The 20870-nt window shown below is 40.6% G+C and overlaps 1 protein-coding gene across 6 annotated transcripts in view; it reads left to right on the top strand.

Moving 5' to 3' along the window:
• TAF1B (TATA-box binding protein associated factor, RNA polymerase I subunit B) overlaps positions 1–20870 on the top strand; it is an 83765-nt gene that overhangs the window by 17995 nt on the left and 44900 nt on the right. For all 6 annotated transcript variants that reach the window (XM_045369814.2, XM_065527441.2, XM_065527442.2 and 3 more), the window contains exons 7-8: positions 6961–7114; positions 14486–14585. In XM_045369814.2, the coding sequence (XP_045225749.2) occupies positions 6961–7114; positions 14486–14585 (254 nt within the window). The remainder of the gene's footprint in view (positions 1–6960; positions 7115–14485; positions 14586–20870) is intronic.

The following is a 20870-nucleotide window of genomic DNA, read 5'->3' as shown; positions in this document are numbered from 1 at the left end:
TTGTTTCTGGTTTTGTTTTTGGTTTCTGGAGACAGAGTCTGGTTCTGTCACCCAGGCTGGAGTGCAGTGGTGCAATTTTGACTCACTGCAACCTCCGCCTCCCAGTTTCACGCAATTCTCCTGCCTCAGCCTCCTGAGTAGCTGGGATTACAAGCGTGCGCCACAACACCTGGCTAATTTTTGTATTTTTAGTAGAGACGGGGGTTTCACCATGTTGGTCAGGTTGGTCTCGAGCTCCTGACCTCGTGATCGGCCCACCTCGGCCTCCCAAAGTACTAGGATTACAGGCGTGAGCCACCACGCCTGGCCTGCTTATTTGTTTTTTTGTAAATGATGATCCCTAGAGCTTTCTTTTAGTTTTTACTTTAAAAGTAATCATTGACCAGGCGCGATGGCTCACACCTATAATCCCAGGACTGTGGGAGGCTGAGGTGAGCAGATCACTTGAGGTCAGGAGTTCAAGACCAGCCTGGCCAACATGGTGAAACCCCATCTCTACTAAAAATACAAAAATTAACTAGGCATGGTGGTGCGCACCTGTAGTCCCAGCTTCTTGGGAGGCTGAGGCAGAATTGCTTGAACAGGGAGGCAGAGGTTTTAGTGAGCCAAGATTACACCACTGCACTCCAGTGTAGGCAACAGAGCAAGACTCCATCTCAAAAAAAAAAAAAAGTAATTATTAATGAAACTCAATATAAAACTGTAAAATGCAGATAGTCACAAAGAAAATAAAATCACCAGTTATTGTACCCGCCAGAAATTACTGCTACTGCTATTGTAGATCATTCCAGAAAGTTTTTCTTCATGTATGTATAGGGAGTTTATTTGGTTTTTGTAAAAATTTGATTTCTTCATTCTTTAAATTTTTAAATCAAAATTCTACAAATCATTCTGTAAATCTTGTTATAAAAAATTGCAAAAATAAAAAATTGGTTAAAGTTTTAGTCCACTAGTCATGGCCATGGACTACACCTATCGTAATCCCAGCATTTTGGGAGACCAAAGAGGAAGGATCAGTTGAACCCAGGAGTTCAAGACCAGCCTGGGCAACATAGTGAGACCTCCATCCCTCAAAAAATAAAAAAATTAGCTAGGCATGGTGGTGCATGCCTATGGTCCCAGCTACTCAGGTAGCTGAGGTTGCAGGAGTGCTTGAGCCAGGAGGTCGAGGCTGCAGTGCGCCATGATCATGCCACTGCACTCTAGCCTGGCCAACAGAGCAAGACCCTGTCTTAAAAAATAATAATAAAATTTGTAGTCTACCTTCAGCTAATGTCCTATTCCCAAGAGGCATTCATTTTCAACTCTTTTGTAACTTCCATATTTCTGTATCACACGCTTCTAGTATTACATCTTGATTTCTGGTTTGGGGCATTAGCTATTGGATTCCATTTTAGCTCTTTCACACATTCCTCACTGTCCCTTATCTTCACATAGTCACCAGTACATGAGTGTACATTTCTCATTCTCTCTCTTCCCAATATAATTACTGTAATCTTTTACTAGATCAGTATTTACTGCTTAAATTATTATAAATGTATAAACATTATTTAGACTGAGCCATATAGCTTACTATGATTACTTTTTCTGTATATCCTGTGGTTTTCTTAGAGTTGATCATTGTTATTTACTTAGTTTTCTGTTTATCACTAATCTATAATTTATTACTAATGTATCTCCACACTTCCTCCCAGTTCTTATAATCTCTTAATACCTTATGTATTCTATCAATTTCATCTTCTGGAAGAAGTCTGCCTGGAGCCTCTGATCTGCTCTGATCTAGAGTGATGTCTCTAGACCTGTGGCCTGGCTGACTCAGGATCTCTCTGGTTTTTTTTGTTTTGTATTGTTTTTTTGAGATGACATCTTGCTCTGTTGCCCAGGCTGGAGTGCAGTGGTGTGATCTTGGCTCACTGCAAGCTCCGCCTCCCAGGTTCACACCATTCTCCTATCTCAGCCTCCTGAGTAGCTGGGACTACAGGCACCCACTACCACGCCCAGCTAATTTTTTTTGTATTTTTAGTAGAGACGGGCTTTCACCGTGTTAGTCAGGATGGTCTTGATCTCCGGACCTTGTGATACGCCCGCCTTGGTCTCCCCAAGGGCTGGGATTATAGGCATGAGCTACCGCCGCCCAGCCAGGATCTCTCTTTACCACCATCCTGAGATTCTATCATTTTTCTTTTGTTGGAATTTTTTATTTTCCACATCCCATTTCTTCTTTCCTGGATTACCCTCTCATTTTTGTGGAACATGTTTTATTTCACAGAGAATATTAATGATATTTCACCCCTGACTTGATTGTTTTGGCCTCTGCTTTTTGTGTGAAAGGCTTTAAATGTTTAGTGAGCCTAAGATAGCTATTCTTACTCAACCATGGAGACTAAAAAGTTGATAGAAGGCTTTGTTTCCACGGTGAGACTTGTCAGCTCTGCTCTGTATGCAAGGTTATTTTCTCAGTGAACCCCAGCATTATCATCTTTAAATCTTTTCCCCCCGGAGCTGATCAGATTCCTCAGAGAAATCTCTTTGAGTCTTCTGTTTGGCAGGTTTGTAATCCTGGCTGTCACTGTTCTGGGAACTGGTTAGGAAGAAGAAGGCCTGAGGGGAATGGAGGATTGTTTTAGTATTCAGTATGTAAACTTTCACTTAAGCCTCCTGTTTTCACTTCTCAACGGTGCATGTGACTGGCATGCCTTATTCTAGAGACCCTTCTCTCTGGAGAAGAAATTTCCAGTTTTTGGCCAAGACTAGGGAGGGGCATCACTTGGCTGCATGGGTTTGGGATAAGAATCTGGATGTCTGGCTGGGCGTGGTGGCTCACGCCTATAATCCCAGCACTTTGGGAGGCCGAGGCAGGTGAATCACGAGGGCAGGAGATTGAGACCATCCTGGCCAACATGGTGAAACTCCGTCTCTACTAAAATACAAAAAATTATAGATGGGCATGGTGGCGCCTGCCTGTAGTCCCAGCTACTCAGGAGGCTGAGGCAGGAGAGTGGCTTGAACCCGGGAGTTGGAGGTTGTGGTGAGCTGAGATCACACCACTGCACTCCAGCCTGGGCAACAGCGAGACTCCGTCTAAAAAAAAGAGAGAATCTGGATGTCTTAACTGCTTCTTAATTTGGATTTTAAGCAGTCATCCTGGTGTTAGGCCTGGCTTCATCCAGTTTCTAGGGGTATGAGCGTCTCCAATTCCTGAGCCTTCTTTAGGGGTCCCCAGTGAAAACTGCTTTGTGGCATTCCCTACTGCTGGCTTTGGATCTAGCTTTCTCAGGACTGCTAAGCCAGTAACACCTATCTGTATGCTTTCTGACTTCTAAAATTTTATTGTTCTTGTCACCTTTTTCATGTTGTCCTCAGGTTTACGTGTTTAAAAAATTCTCTTTATAGTTGTTGTAGCGGGAGAGAGCAGAGGCTAACATGTGTTTTCAATTTGCCACCTTAACTGGAAGTCCTTACATATTATAAGGAATATACAAAAAATTGTGTATGTGTACGCACACACATTTGTTTTATGGAAATCTGTGACTTTATATATTCATTTAAAACTGATAGTCCTTAAACTTCAGCATCCATTGGAATCAACGGAAGAGCTTGTTAAACCTCAGTAATTTGCATTTCCATTAGGTTCTCAGGTGATATTAATACTGCTGGTCCAGGAGTATACTTTGAGAACCACTGATCTAAAAGTATTATGGACATTGTTTTGTAGTATACCATTGCATGGAATTATTTAATTAAACTTCTATTCCTGGCATTTAGGTTGTTCTAAATTTTTTTTATATTATAAACAGTGCTGCGACAACATTTCTTGATCCTAAACCTTTGCATGGCTTTCAAATCATTTCACTGGGATGAAATCTTCAAAGTAGAACTGTTGGGCCTATTTGCACATCGGGTTTCTACTCTGTGCTAGAGACTGTTCTGGGCACTGGGACGTAATATGGTGGCAAGACCGTCCGCCTTCAAGGTGTTTAGGAGAAGATAGGCAATAAATGACCAAATAAAGAACATTTTAGTTGCTGATAAGTGCCGTGAAGCAAGGACTTACAGAATTTGGAGAAAGAGGTTTTGAGGAGTGATTTTGAGAGTTTATGTTTAAGAAAGCGTAGATTCTCAGGGTCATTCCTAGTCCTGCTTCTTTATCTACCCTTACACCTTATGTGACTTCACCTAATACCGTAGCTTCAACCAACCACCAACTATATGCTGAAACTAAAATTCGTATCTTTAGTCCCACCTCTCCTCCGAAGTATAGATTCTTACATTCAGCTGCTGACTCAACATTTCTATTGATGTATTTAATAAGATTCATACTTAACACATGTAATTCTTTTTTTTTTGTTTGTTTGTTTGTTTTTTTGTTGTTGAGAGGGAGTCTCGCTCTTTTGCCCAGGCTGGACTGCAGTGGTGCTGTCTCACCTCACTGCAAGCTCCGCCTCTTGGGTTCACGCCGTTCTCCTGCCTCAGCCTCCCAAGTAGCTGGGACTACAGGCACCTGCCACCACGTCTGGCTAATTTTTTATATTTTTAGTAGAGACGGGGTTTCACCGTGTTAGCCAGGATGGTCTCGATCTCCTGACCTCGTGATCTGCCCACCTCGGCCTCCCAAAGTGCTGGGATTACAGGCATAAGCCACCGCGCCTGGCCAGCACATATAATTCTGACATTGTGATTTTGCTCATCAAACCTGATTTTGTTTTTTTGTTTTTTTTGCCATCTTCCTTGTCGTGGTAAATGACAGTGCATGCTACTTGTTGCTCAGGCCAACAACCTCAGAATCATACTTGTTTTCTCCTTTTCTCTCATGCTTCACATCCAATCTAGGAGCAAATCCTTTGACTCAGCCTTTAAAATCTGTCTAGAATCCAACCATTTCTCACTAGCTGCAATGCTACCACTCCAGTCCAAGTACCAGTCATGGGTTTCCTGGAAGAGTGGTCTTGCATTTCTACTCCTGTCCTCCCATAACTCCATTCTTCCCACAGCAGCTAGAATGACCTCATACATAAATGAGGTCCTGTTGCTTCCATGTTTTAAAACTCTCCCGAAATTTCTTATACTTAGAATAAAATCCAAAGTACAAATCATGACCTACAAAATTCTACATAATATAGTTCTTACTCTCTCTTCAGTATCATTCCTGCTACTTTCTCTCAGAAATTTCTGTTCTTATAAAGAAAAAGAGGTTTAATGGACTCACAGTTCCACATGGCTGGGGAAGCCACACAATCGTGGCAGATTTATGTAGAAACTGTATTTTGTAGCATCCCATGATGCTGTCACTACACTGGCCTTTTTCTGTTCCTGCAGTTCACTCCTGCTAATATACTTGGTATTCTTCCCAACATCCTTAAGACTTACTTTCTGAATTAATTCAGGTCTCTCCTCAAATGTCACCTTCTCAATGAGGTTTCTCTGACACCCATGTAAAATAGCACATCTCTCTTCCCTTCCCATCACTTTATATGACTCTACATTGCTATCTTTCTATGTAGCATCACTATCTGTCAATTGTAATTTTTTTTTTTTTTTTTTGAGTTAGGGTCTCTCTGTGTTGCCCAGGCTAGTCTCGCATTCTTGGGCTCAAGTGATCCTCCTGTCTCATCTTCCCTAGTAGCTGGGATTACAGGATTACAGATGCACACCATGGCACTTGGCTCTGCCAGTTTTATTTCTTGTTTGTTTGTTTATTGGTCTGTCTCCCATTACTAGAATATAGGTTCTAAGAGAGATGAGACATGGTTCACTTGTCATTTCCTGAGACATAGAAGAGTGGCACAAAGAATGAGATGAATAAGCATCCGGTGAATGAATGAAGATACCATAATGTCATATGGTAGAGGATACCTGGAGGATGGGGATAGGAGGAGGTGCTGCTCTAGCTAAGTTTTGGAGTTTTGGAGAGGCCTTGTAGAGAAGGGGACATGGGAGTTGAGGCAGTTACACATCTGTTGCTGTGCATTGTAATTGCATATCCTTTCCTTTATTTAAAAAATTGTTTATGTTCACTATTAAAAAGATCAAACAGTTCAAATCCTTTATTTTTTATTTTTTTATTTTTTTTATTTTTGAGACGGGAGTCTCGCTCCGTTACCCAGGCTGGAGTGCAATGGTGCGATCTCGACTCACTGCAACCTCCACCTCCCGGATTCAAGCGGTTCTCCTGTCTCAGCCTCCTGAGTAGCTGGGATTATAGGCATCCACCACCACACCCGGCTAATTTTTTGTATTTTTAGTAGAGACGAGGTTTCATCATGTTGACCAGGCTGGTTTCGAACTCCTGACCTCAAGTGATCTGCCCACCTTGGCCTCCCAAAGTGCCAGGATTACAGGTGTGAGCCACTGTGCCTGGCTCAAATCCCTCTTTAGAATCCTGTCCCATCCCACTCCCACAGATATCCCATGATTACATTTTTGGCTGATTTTATTCTAGTCCTTCATTACTCTTTATTGCCAAATTGCTCTTTGTAAAGGTTTTATAACTAGTTTTAAGATATTTGTATTACTCTGTTTTCTTACTGCTATGAAGAAATACCCGAGACTGGGTCGTTTATACAGAAAAATAAGTTTAACGGACTCACAGTTCCACATGACTGGAGGTGCCTCACAATCATGGTAGAAGGTGAAGAAGGAGCAAAGGCACATCTTACATGGTGGCAGGAAAGATGAGCGTGTGCAGGGGAACTACCCTGTATAAAACTATCAGATTTCGTGAGATTTATTCACTCTGATGAGAACAGCGTGGAAAAAACCCGCCCCCGTGATTCAGTTACTTCCCACCGGGTCCCTCCCATGACGTGGGAATTATGAGGACTACAGTTCAAGATGAGATTTGGGTGGGGACACAGCCAAACCATGTCAATATTTAAAATGTCTGTTTAGATTTTTTGTTGTTTTTCTTTTGTTATCCAAATAGTTACGTGGATTTTTTAAAATCTCCATTTATCTCCTAAGAAACGTCTGTCTGCTCTGGATCTCTGGATGGAGTTGAATACTCACAACGAAAGGAGAAAGGAATTGTGAAGATGACCGTGCCACAGACACTCGCCTTCTGTTACTTGTCCTTACTTTGGCAGAGAGAAGCAATAACACTTTCAGATCTTTTGAGGTTAGCTAGACCTCTTGTGTGATAATATTTTTGCTGGTTACTACATGAACTAAGTACACAAACTTTGGATATTTTGATTTTTATAAGAAGGCCTAACTTGAGGAAGGAACTGGAAAGGTGGAGTAGCCTGAATTCTAATTTGGAAGTGTAATCCCCCCGGGCTAGTAATTCATCTTCTTGATTTTCTTATTTATGTAGTAGAAATTATAGTACTTATAACACATGGGCTATTGAAAAATTAAGTATCTAATCTTTTGAAGAGAAAAGTGACATTTAAGTACTTGAGTAATATTAGTCAATATTTTTCATTTCTAAGAAAAGATAAACAGGTGATCTTTACATTAGCAAAATGGTTATTCATAGTTACACAAAACCATATGTTGGCGTTAAGAGCTAAAATATAGGTGGTCTGTGTTTATAAGGAAAAGTTGAAGACAAAACTGTTGAAAGGATGTGTTATCCAGATAGTAAGCGTTTATATTTTTCAGGGTAATCTACAGAGTGTTTTGGTTAATGTAAGAATTTCTTATGTAATAGATGTGCCAAACTTGTTAATGTGCTGATTTTTTTCCTCCTTGCTTTATATGTGTTCTGAATAGTAACATTTGGGTTTAATCAACGTGTAGAGTGCCTTTAAGAGCACAAATTATGAACCGAACTGCTGGGTTTGAATCCTGGCTCTGCCACTTATTTATTATATGACCTTGAGTAAGTCATTTAATTTCTCTCTGCTTTTGTTTCCTCATTGATAAAATGGGGCTAATAATAATAACTACCTCATAGGGTTGTAACTACTTTCAATAATTAGTGCTACATGGAAAGCACTTAGAGCAGTGTCTGGCACATAATAAGAGCTCAATGCTAGTCATTATTGTTTTTGTTTTCATCATCATCACCATCATCATGATTATTGGCACAACCCCTTTGATTAAATATAATGCCTCCAGTAAATGATGATAGTGCCTTTGAATTTGGCCACATCAACCAAATAAAAATGCTTTCCTCAGGTCTGATTAACTCTGCAAGCAGATAGCCCATGATTCAGTGAATTTTACTATTAATTTAAAAACCTGGTCTTGCTTTGTATGCCCCCATTGGGTGATCTCATCTTTTCCCAAGGCTTTAATTACCACTATATGCTGATGACTCTCAAATTTATATCTCTAGCCCAGACTTGTCTACTGAGGGCCAGACCCGTAGATTCATATATACAGCTGCCTGCTGGACATGGCTACTTAGATGTCTTTATGGTATCTCAGAATCAGCATGACTAGAGGTTCATCATCTGTCTCCTTGATCCAGCTCCTTCTCCAGTGTTCTCTTTCTTAGTAAATGCCATCCACCCTGTTGCATCCTATCCAGAAGCCTAGGGATCATCCTTGACTCTTTCCCTTCTATGTACACTGTTGGTCTTTATGTCCACTCAATTATACGTCCAAAAACTCAAAAAACCATTCTTCTCTGCATTCCCTCTCTCTCTGTCCTCTCTACCCTCATTTGGATTGCTTAACAGTCTGCCAGCTGAGCTCTGTGTCTGTAATCTTGTGTCATTTCTATCCATTTTCCTCCTGATAACCAGAAGGATCTTACAAAAACATAAATCTAATGATGTCATTAGAGCTGGATAAAGGGGCTAGCCATCCTACCCAGGACAATCTGTAAGGGGCTAACAGAACTCTCCTAGAAATCTAACAAGATGGAGAAAGTCATATTTACCTGGAATTCTTCTCAGGGAGAATATTATATGTGGTTGAAAGAATAGGGGTAAGATGCTACCCACCCGTCTTCTCTCCCTCCCTCTTTTCTCTTCTCTCTCTCTTTCCATCTCCTCCCTCACCAGGGGGAATTCTGAAATGCCTTCAAGGAGATTAAATCTAGTTAGCTTGAGGGCTTTTGTTTTGCCCTGTGGAATATACAAGTTTGGGAACAGAGCTTAGTTGCTTGGGGCAATAGGAGAAGAGACTGTCACCATATTCTTTCTTTGCTTTTCTCCCAGAAAGAGCTCTAAGTCATAAGGTCTCAAAATGTGGCCTTCTGACTTACAGCTTCAGTATCATCTGGGAACTGGTTAGAAATGTGAATTCTTAGACCTATCCTACACCTTCTGAATCAGGAACCCTGGGGTAGGACCTGGTTATCTCTGCTTTAAAATAAGCCCTTCAGAGGATTTTTTTTTAATTGTTTATTTTTATTTTTTTGTAGAGATGGGGTTTTGTGATGTTGCCCAAGTTGGTCTCGAACTTCTGGCCTCAAGCAAGCCTCCTACCTTGGCCTCCCAAAATGTTGGGATTGTGGCGTGAGCCACCGTGCCTGGCCCAGGGGATTCTTATGGATGGTAAAGTTTAAGAACCACTGCCAAACTTTGAAAAAATATTTAAAGAACACTGGTTTTAAGGGAGTACATTATTAGCCTGGCCAAAATACCCACATACCTTAACACTGTGCTTGTCACTCCTTTTTTAAGTACTCTAGCAGCATCCATAGTCCTTAGCATAAATTCATTACCCTGCAAATAGCCTGTAAAGGACCCTGCCTACCTAGCAATAATGGCATTAATAAATAAAAATAGCCAGCATTTATTCATTCTGTGAATTTGTGTTGAATATCTACTATATGCAGGTGGTTTTCTGGCATCTAGACCCTTGTGATACAGTTGTGAATCATGTAGGTCCAGTCCTTGCTCTCATGAATTTCAAGACCAGAGGAGGACACAGATAAACAAACACATAAGTATGGTTGGTGCAAAGATCATTGAGGTTAATGGCAAAAACCACAATTGCTTTTGCATCAACCTGATAAGTAAGAAAAGGATCAGACAGGGAAAGGCTATTCAGGAAATTGAAATAGGATGGTATGATAGAAAATGACTAGATGGCTACTCTAGATTGGTCATTTGGGAAGGCCTCACCAAGAAGGTGGCATTTACTCTGCACCTTAAATGAAAATAGAGCCAGTGTGAATATCAAGAGTACGATAGACCTCACTTACCACAGAGGATATATTCCAAGACATTGGATGCCTGAGAATGTAGATAGCACGGAACCCTATATACACTGTGTTTTTTCCTGTGCATACATTCCTGTGATAAAGTTTAATTTGTAAGTTAGGCATAGTAAGAGATTAATAATAAAATAGAATAATTATTACGGTGTACTGGTACTCCTACTCTTGAGCTTTGAGTCTGTTATTAAGTAAAATATAAGGGGTACTTGAACACAAGCACTGCAACACTCTGACAGTAGATCTGAGAATGAGCCAACAAACTACGAGTAACTCATGGCTGGGTGGCGCCTACAGCTTGGCTGTGCTGAACAAAGAGAAGATTCGCGTCTCACACGGGTCAGAGAGAGATGGCGTGATATTTCATCATGCTCTTTAGAATGGCGTACAGTTTAACACTTATGAAACCATGCAGCACAAAAAAGAGGATGAGTGGGGACTGCTGTACTGGCATTCCAGGTAGAGGGAGGTTGCTTTTGCCAAGCCCTAAAGCAAGAGCTGTGTGATGAAGGAGCAGAGGAGAGCTAGTGTGACTGGAGTCAGAATTATAAGGCAGAGTAGGAGGATGAGAGTGAACAGATCATCAGGGGCAGATATCTGTCTTTGTAAAACAAGTTAGGAATTTAGATTTTTAAAAATTGAGGCATCATTTATATATAATAAAATTCACTGTTTAACAATATACAGTTCAGGCCGGGCACGGTGGCTCACGCCTGTAATCCCAGCACTTTCGGAGGCCGAGGCGGGCGGATCACGAGGTCAGGAGATCGAGACCATCCTGGCAAACACGGTGAAACCCCATCTCTACTAAAAATACAAAAAAAAAATTAGCCGGGCGTGGTGGTGGGCGCCTGTAGTCCCAGCTTCTCGGGAGGCTGAGGCAGGAGAATGGCGTGAACCCAGGAGGCGAAGCTTGCAGTGAGTGGATCGCGCCACTGCACTCCAGCCTGGGCAACAGAGCGAGACTCCGTCTCAAAAAAATATATATATATATATATATACACACACACACAATTCAGTGGTTTTCAATACGTTTTCAAAGTTTACAAAGCTGTGCAGTCTGCTGTTTTCAGGACACATCACTCCGGAAGGAAACCTCATAACCAGGTGGACTCCGGGTTTTAAGTGTGAGAGTAAGCCCCTGGAAGGTTGCAGCAGGAGAGATACAATCCGATTGATGTTTTTTAAAGATCATTCAGGCAGCTGTGGAAAATGAGTACTAGGAAGGGAAGAGTGGAAGCATGGAGACCAGGTGGTCTTTTGCTATCCTCCAGGCAAGAGATGGTAACTTGGATTATGGCAGTGATAATGGTGACTGGGTTCAGGATCTGTTTTACAGGTAGACACGACTTAACTCTAATTCAGTGCTTTTTCAGTGATCTTAGATGAAGAATGAGTTTATTAAATTTCTAACCCTTCATAGGTTGAAACTTGGGAAAATTACATAATTATAAGTAAGGACAGTGTTTCCAGGGGACAGGGCTAAAGTCTGTTCGTCAGGAGAGGCATATGAGATGCTTTTAGTCTATGCCAATTTTTCTATCAACTTCCTGGACTGATCTAGAGAACCAGTTGTTAACACCTAGGAAGGGAAATAGATTGTTCAGAACTTTGAGTAAGCAGCTTTTTTTTGTTTTGTTTTTGTTTTTGTTTTTGTTTGGGGGGGAGGGAAATAAATACTTTTCTAAAAGGAAATTCAAAGTTAAAAAGAAAAAAAACTTTGAATGAGGCTAAGAGCAGAACTGTTTATAAATGGTGAAAAAAACTGTTAGAACTCCAGATGCCAAAGACCTGCTCTTTGTGGACATTTCTGCTTCCCCTAGGCAGGTCTCATTTCTTCTGCTCCTATGGATCTGACTGTTCCTCTGTTGTGCTGCTTGAGACAGTACCTCTGCTGACTCATGTGCAGGCTGTTTGTCCGACCTATTAGGGTGGGAGTGCGGAGGACCCTTCATCTCTTACTTCTCTCTGCAGACTCCTAACACTCCACACAGTCCTGGCATGTGTTATCACATAGTGAAGACTACATAAATAATGAGCACATTAACATAGTAGAGTACTAGGTAGTTTAAAAAGTGACAGGTACACATTACATCTTGTATATAAAATGATATTAAACCAAAAATATAATTGCAAAATAATACAAATACTGATTACTGCACATAAATACTTTTATATAAACTGAATATACTAATAAAAACTTACCTGGGGAAGCTTTAACACCATTTTTATATAAATATTTAATTCTCAACTTTCAGTAGACTAAAAATTAAAGCACATTTTTAATTTGAAATTAAAGTTGAGGCTGGGACTGGTGGCCCACTTCTGTAATTCCAGCACTATGGGAGGCTTATCAGGCAGATCACCAACCTGGTGAAACCATGTCTCTACTAAAAATACAAAAATTAGCCAGGCATGGTGGTGGGTGCCTATAACTAATTCTAGCTAATCGAGAGGATGAGGCAGGAAAATCACTTGAACCCGGGAGGTGGAGGCTGCAGTGAGCTGAGATCATGCCACCGCATTCCAGCCTGGGCGACAGAGTGAGACTCCGTCTTAAAAAAAAAAAAAAAAAAAGTTGAGTCAGTTTTATCCTTTAAGTGCTACAAAGCTGAAAGCCAAATGTCAGCCCAGCTCTAGCAACAGCAAAGTCCTCAAGGCAATGCAGTTTGTATACTTATTCCTGTCTTTAGCTCACTTTCCTTAATTTTCTTATTTTAAATATCTTGTATATAGATATATGTATATATTTGACATGGTCGCAAGACCCCCATTTCTCATTCTCAGTTCTCCTTGTTTTTCTCCTTAACATTTCACTCTACCTAACATACTATAGATTTTACTTATCTGTTTTGTATCTTTCTTTTCTCACTAGAATGTAAACTCCATAGGAACAAGAATGTTTTTCTGTTTTGTTCACTGCCATTTCTCTGCAGTCTAGAATAGTACTGGATATGTAGTATTCAATAAATTGTTGTTAAATTAATGAATTGTAAATAAATATATTTGTGTATTTATGTATATGTGTTATTTTCTTCAAACTCAATAATCGACTCAAAATACTTGATCCACTGTGTACCAGGCATTGGGGTGGAGTGGTGAGCAAACAGGCAAGGTCCCTACGCTTAATGGTTCTTTCAGCAACAAACATCTAACATGCACTATTGTAGGTATTGGAGACAGAAGGGTAGACAAGGGAGGTAGGCTTTCACAGAAAATGGGGATCAAGGTAAACCTCCTTGCAGGAGTGATTTATGAGTAGGAGCCTGTCATGTGAGGGGAGCTAGGGATACACGGAATGCCATGTTGGAAAGCCTGGTGGTGAACTAACAAGTAGGATACACACTTCTTGCACACTTTTTTTATTTTGAGACTGAGTCTCGCTCTGTCACCCAGGCTGGAGTCCAGTAGTGTTATCTTAGCTCACTGCAACCTCCGCCTCCCGGTTTCAAGCGATTCTTCTGCCTCAGCCTCCGGAGTAGCTGGGACTACAGGCATACGCCACCACACCTAGCTAATTTTTGTATTTTTAATAGAGACGAGGTTTCACCATATTGGCCAGGCTGGTCTTGAACTCCTGACTTTGTGATCCACCTGCCTTGGCCTCCCAAAGTGCTGGGATTACAGGCATGAGCCACTGCGCCTGGCCGGACACTTTTTTTTTTTAATTTTTTTTTTTTTTGAGACGGAGTCTCGCTCTATCACCCAGGCTGGAGTGCTGTGGCCCGACCTCAGCTCACTGCAATCTCCGCCTCCCGGGTTTAAGCCATTCTCCTGCCTCAGCCTCCCGAGTAGCTGGGACTACAGACGCCCGCCACCTCACCCGGCTAATTTTTTGTATTTTTTAGTAGAGACGGGGTTTCACTGGGTTAGCCAGGATGGTCTCGATCTCCTGACGTCGTGATCCGCCCGTCTCGGCCTCCCAAAGTGCTGGGATTACAGGCTTGAGCCACCGCGCCCGGCCCTTTTTTTAAAATTTTTAACACAGGATCTCACTCTTGCCCAGGCTGGAGTGCGGTGGTGTGATCATGGCTCACTGTAGCCTCAAACTCCAGGGCTCAAGCAGTCTTACTGCTACCCCTCCCAAATAGCTGGGGGTAGAAGCATGTGCCACTGTGCCCAGTCCTTCTTAGACATATTTATTTAGTCAGGAACTTAAGAGAATCATTCAGTAATTGGCTGAATAGGCCAACATATGGGTAAAGAGAATAATAGATATGATCAGATTTATTATCCTTAAAAACGTGGGAAATAGAATATGCTTAACTAATTCTTACCATGTCTGTGAATTTTAAGAGATTTTCTTAAAGCATTTACTTTGCTATATCAGTATGTAGCTCTCGTTAAACCTTTTTCTTTTTAAAAATACAGATTTGTTGAAGAAGACCATATTCCTTACATAAATGCTTTTCAGCATTTTCCAGAACAGATGAAATTGTATGGGCGTGACAGAGGAATCTTTGGTATAGAGGTAAGTTATTTCCTTTTTGACTTTCTAGTCTGTGATAAAGACAAAAGAGTGATATGATAATTTCTATTTCTTGCTTGACTTGTTATTTGTTGTTCTGTGTTCTATCCAAATATGGAACATAAGTCATAATTTAATGAAGAGTAGAGTTTTTATTTTTTATTTTGCTTATGTGGATTCCTCTAATCCTTTAGGTTATCCTCAAAATATAGCTGTAATGTGATGTGTGTGCATGGCAGATAGGTATATTGTTGAGACTAAACTTGAGAACTTTTATCTAGAGACCTTCAGGTAATTTCAATTTTTTTTTTAAATAAAAGATGTGTTTTGTTGTTGTTATTTGCACACTATATTGCTGTGGAGGAAAGAGAAGAAAGTTATTGTCATGTTTCTAAAGGTACTATTTTAAGTTCTTCACTTACGTTAGTTTATCTTTTTCTAGATCTGTTTTCAGATGTCTCCAATGGAAGGGTTTCTGTCCTTTGATTATGAGTTTGTGTCACTATTGGTGGTACTCAAAGGTTATTTCCCCTTGGTTCTCATCAGAAGTTTTTTTTGGTGTACTAAATGTTAAATATTTTCCTCCATTCACCTATTTAAGGAATTATTTTCATAGAACTTCATGAGCCTGACATTGTTGGCGGTGTAAGAGTCATTTGTTGAGTGCTGTTTAATAGTGGCCTGACTTTGATGCAAGGTAACCTCTTTTCAGATATCCTTTGATGTTCAACTTAATGTTGAGGTTTATCCCCTTCCAGCCTGTCAGTGTTAATATAATGCAGACATAAAGTGAAATTGCAAATTTTATGGAAGTTTCAGCATTTCATGTTATCTTTGAAATTAATGCAGGAGAATTGCTAGCAAATCGGTTGACAAACACAGAGCTGACAGAATTAGATAATTTAAAATTGAAAAAGAGAAAATCAATAATGAGGATGGCACGATAGTGCTTCCAAAGGGAAAATTCGAATGTCAAAGGATTAAGAATACTCCTGGCAAAGCTGATAGAGCCCCTGAATATTTTGTAAAATAATTCTCTTTGTAGTTATGCTATAATATCAAAGGCAATAGGAAGGATGTCATATTGTTGCAGGATCTTTGGGGTGCCGTTTTTCTGGCTGGAAACCTTTGTGGCCAGTGGCATCTTTGCCTGAGTTTTGCACTAGGCTTATTTCACCCACTCCACTTGGCAGACTGTGCTTGGCTCACGCTACTGGCCTGGGTCTCATGCCAGCCAAGGGCAAGTCGGGCATGGAATGGTGATGGGTGTGTGAGCAAGCATGGGGTCTGGCCACTGCACACAGTCAGATATGCCACCTGCTGCAGCGGGGCAGACAGCTCCAGGTGCCAGCATGATTGCCAGCTCTCTGCAAGGCTGCAGCCGGACCAGTCACGCTGCAAGCAGTTTCCACAGCTGGCACTGGGGAACATGGTGGTGCCTGGGAGCTTGGAGATGCCAGGAGCCACAGGGCCTCAAAGAGGGAGTCACAGCCCTGGCTCGGGGAGCTCCCACATCTGGACTCCCCGAAGGGCTTCGGCTCTTCTTTCCTTCTCTTTGCCCACAACATGGCGAGCAAGGGGCATGTCTCAACCCTGTTTATGTTACGGATGTTTTAGCCTTGCCATTCTGTGGGTCCTGAGTTCATGGCCTGCAACCAGGAAGAATGGGGTACACAGATAAGTGGAGGGTGAGCGAGATGAAGAGGAGCTTTATCGAGTGATGGAATAGCTCAGTCTCCCACAGCGGGCGGCTCCTTTCCGCAGCCAGGGTGTCCTGATGAGTGTTCAGCTCCTAGCAGAAAGGAGACTCTGGAATGGGAAGCGCCTTTCTGCAGGCAGGTCGTCCTATTATCTCTGCAGCTCTCCCAGCAGAGAGGAGGCCCTGAGTGGGTTATTCCCCTCTACATCCCATCGTCTTCCCAGCTCCCAGCAGAGAGGAGGCCCTGAGTGGGTTATTCCCCTCTACATCCCATCGTCTTCCCAGCTCTCAGCAGAGAGGAGGCCCTGAGTGGGTTATTCCCCTCTACATCCCATCGTCTTCCCAGCTCTCAGCAGAGAGGAGGCCCTGAGTGGGTTATTCCCCTCTACATCCCATCGTCTTCCCAGCTCCCAGCAGAGAGGAGGCCCTGAGTGGGTTATTCCCCTCTACATCCCATCGTCTTCCCAGCTCCCAGCAGAGAGGAGGCCCTGAGTGGGTTATTCCCCTCTACATCCCATCGTCTTCCCAGCTCTCAGCAGAGAGGAGGCCCTGAGTGGGTTATTCCCCTCTACATCCCATCGTCTTCCCAGCTCTCAGCAGAGAGGAGGCCCTGGAGTGGGTTGCTTCTCTCTAAGGTTGGTCATCCCTTCTCAGTTGAGGTGGGCGCTCCCTGGGTGCTGCTGCAGCCACCCAAGCCACAGCTATGGACCTGCGCTTCCTTGTGCTCTCAGGACGACCTGCCCACAGAGGAGCTTCCCACTCTGAATCACTCATAATGACCCACATTCTAACTCAATGCAAATTCTGCCAATATTTAATAACCTGAGATATAAAATGGTATGGTGTGTTCCATGCATATTCAGCTGTATTTCTAGTCATCCATTTCCTTCTGGCTCAATGCTCCAGAATTAGTACTTTATAGAAGTATAGTGTAACAAATCCTTACTATATCTTCATAGAACCTGTTTAAGTGTTTTGAAGAACAAGGATAGTGACAAGGACAGAAAAGTAGGCAAACAGGCTGAAAGATGGTACAATGAATAAAAAGCCTAAATACTGTAGTTCCAAGTCAGACTACCATCTGTGTGACCTTGGCGAGGCATTCTGTCTTTCCGAGATGTCTGCTTTGTATGTAAAATTGGGATATCAGCTGAACTATTTATCTTACAGAGGTTTAGCAGGGATCACATGAGATCACAGGTGTGAAAGAACTTTGTAAACTATACATGACACAAATAGAAGGTGACACTGGTATAGAAAGAATAATTGATCCTCCACATGAAAAACATTATATAAATGTAATTAATTCATGGTTTATTTTGAATGTGGGTCATTATGAGTGATTTGCAGAAACATTAGATTTTTAAAGCAAAACTGGTTTCACCCTTAGAACAACTTGAGTGGGAGCAATTCCAATAGATTTGGAGAGCAGAAAGCAAGCTTGGGCGTTTGGGTCCCTCATTCTAGGTGTGTATCTTTATGTCTTCATAGTTCCTCAGTTTTCCTAGAGTGACGAGTGGAACTAAGTTATTACTTTTGCATTAGCTATAAGCTTTGTCTTGGTGAATAAAAATGTCTGCTGTATGTCTCCCTTCTTTCTCCCCACCCTCCTTCCTTCCCTCCACTTTCTCCTTCTCTCCCTTAATCTCCAACAATTCTCAGAGCTATTCACTACTCAAGTTATATTGATAGTTTTTGCTTAGTTAAGGTTATTTGAATGTTTTGCTAGTGCCTGAAATCATCATGTTGTTATCTTTAACTCACTAACCAAATTATAAGCTTCTCAGGAACAGACACCAGAATATTTTATGTAGAATCATGGATTATTAAAGCTGGAGGGAAATTTGGAAATCATTTAGTCCACTTTTCTTATTTTTCCAATAAGGAAACAAACCTAAGAAGAAATATGACTTGGGAATAAGTAAACCTATTCTTCATTAGGATTTTTCATGAGGATTATTTGAGACAGTATATTCAAAATGCAGACATATTGCAGATATTCAAATGGCAGTAGGCTCCCTTCCAGACTGGAAAAACTTTTCTCCCAAGATAGGGATTAAGAGGGTAATTAAGCTGTTTGGATAAAAAAATATATATATACCATTTTGGAAAATAACGTTTCCATTTTAAGATTCTGTTAATTTTTTACTGTGTTCATTTCTAGGTTTTCTCTTGATCTGCCGTCCAATGCTCTACTTCTGAGCTATACCCCCTCCTTCATTTCTAGGTTTTCTCAAATTAGGTTCCAGGAAGCCCATGGATATGGGAAAGGATAATGTATCTTGTTTCTCATGATGGTATTTTATAATTTCAGTTACCATATATTCAACTTTTTGCAGAGGATATTGCTTCCTGTGCTGAGTTTGTATGCTTGGAAATGGTATCTAACCAGGAATTTCCTTTTTAAGAAGTTTAGTTTCATTTTAAATATACTCACATAGACACTCAAATTTCACTATTTAAAAGTAATTATTTTCAAAAATTTATTCTATGTGTTCTTTCAAATAGTAATAGATCCCATTATTACTAAATGTTTAGGGGACTGTGAGAGAGAGATATAATACACCAAATTAAGAGACTGTTTCTGTGATAGCCATCGTGGCTTACATTTCCCAGAAGCCTAGCTCACGCCTTTAGTTAAGATTTACATTGCCGGCCAGGCGCAGTGGCTTATGCCTGTAATCCCAGCACTTTGGGAGGCTGAGGCATATCACGAGGTCAGGAGATCGAGACCATCCTTGCCAACATAGTGAAACCCTGTCTCTACTTAAAGTACAAAAATTAGCTGGGTATGGTGGCGCACACCTTTAGTCCCAGCTACTGGGGAGGCTGAGGCAGGAGAATCGCTTGAACCTGGGAGGCGGAGGTTGCAGTGAGCCGAGATCGTGCCACTGCACTCCAACCAGGCAACAAAAAAAAAGATTTACATTGCCCACCTATGGGCACTGTGGTCAGAAGTACCTACAACTGTAATAGCTGCACTTATTTCTGACAGCAATTCACAGTTTCAACCTAAAATATTGTTTTCTCAGTATTGTATCACATCTAAACTGTTTCCTTCCTCTTCTAAGTTTTAACAATTTGCAACAAGTTTTGTAAATTAAGAGGTTAAATGAGTTATGTTTACTTGCTGTTTGATCTGAAACCATTCAAATACTAATTTTTACTCATCTGTTACTGAGAGAAGAGTTTTGAAATCTCCAACTATGATTGCACCTTTTTTTTCACATCCTATCAGTTTTTGCTTCTGTTACTGGAACTCTGTTACTAGGTGTGTAACATTTGTAGTATTTTGTCTTCTAGATGAATTGACTCCTTTATCATTATCTAATGTCATTTTTTTCTCCTGGTGCTATTTCTACTTGTCTGATATTAATATAGCCACTCCAGGTTTTTTTTAATTGATGTTTGCACAGCATATCTTTTTCCAATCTTTTATTTTTGACCTATCTGTGTCTTTATATTTAAAGTGGTTTTCTGTAGTTAGTATGTCATTGGGTGTTGATTTTTAAACATCTAAGTGATAATCTCTGCCTTTTAATTTGTGTGTTTAAGCCATTTACATTTGATGAAATTATCAATATAGTTGGGTTTGAATCCACCATTTTGCTATTACTTGTCTCATCTCTTTTTTTCTTTTTTTCTTCTTTTCCTGCCTTTTTTTGGATTAAGAATTTTTTTGTTTTGTTTTTTGTTTTATGTTTTGTTTTTTTTTTTTTTTTTTTTAAGGGATAGGGTCTTATTCTGTCACCCAGGCTGGAGTACAGTGGCATGATCATAGCTTACTGTAACCTCAAACTCCTGGGCTTAAGCAGTCCTTTTGCCTCAGCCTCCCTAGTAGCTAGGACTACAAGCACATACCACCATGGCCAACTAATTAAAAAAAATTTTTTTAGAGACATGGTCTTGCAATGATGCCCAGGCTTAATTAAGAATTTTTTTAATAATTTCATTTTATCTCCACTGTTAATGTATTAACTATACCTCTTTTTTTTTTTTTTTTTTTTAATGTGGTTGCTCTAGGGTTACAGTGTTCATCTTTACCTTTTCTCAGTCTACCTCAACTAATAACATACCATTACTTGTATAGGGTAAGACCTTACAACAGAATACTTCCACTTCCCTCCTCCCGTCCTTGAGTGTCAAACATTTCACTTCTACCTTACTGTAAGTCCCATAATGCATTGGGATTTTTTTTTTTTTTTTCTGTAAGCAATCATTTATCTTTTCAAGAGATTTAAAATGAGAAAAATTGTTTTATGTTTACCTGTGTATTTGCCATTTCTGGTAATCTTTTTATTTAGATTCCAATTTCTGTCTAAAAAACATCGTTTAACATTTCTTGAGTACAAGTCTGCTGGCAGTGAATTATTGTGGCTTTTCTTGTTCTAAAAAAGTCCTAACTTTGCCTTAATTTTTGAAAGACATTTTCAGTAGGTATAGATCTGGTCTCATACCTTTTTTTCAGTACTTTAAAGATATCATTCCATTATCTTCAGACCTGCCTAATTTCTTATGTCAATCTGCTATAATTCTTATCTTTACTGTTCTCTATATAATGTGCCTTTTATCCTTTAGCTGCTTTTTAA

Source organism: Macaca fascicularis, chromosome 13 (genome assembly GCF_037993035.2).
Source record: "Macaca fascicularis isolate 582-1 chromosome 13, T2T-MFA8v1.1".
Classification (NCBI taxonomy): Eukaryota; Metazoa; Chordata; class Mammalia; order Primates; family Cercopithecidae; genus Macaca; species Macaca fascicularis.
This window is presented reverse-complemented; position numbering and strand designations above follow the sequence as displayed.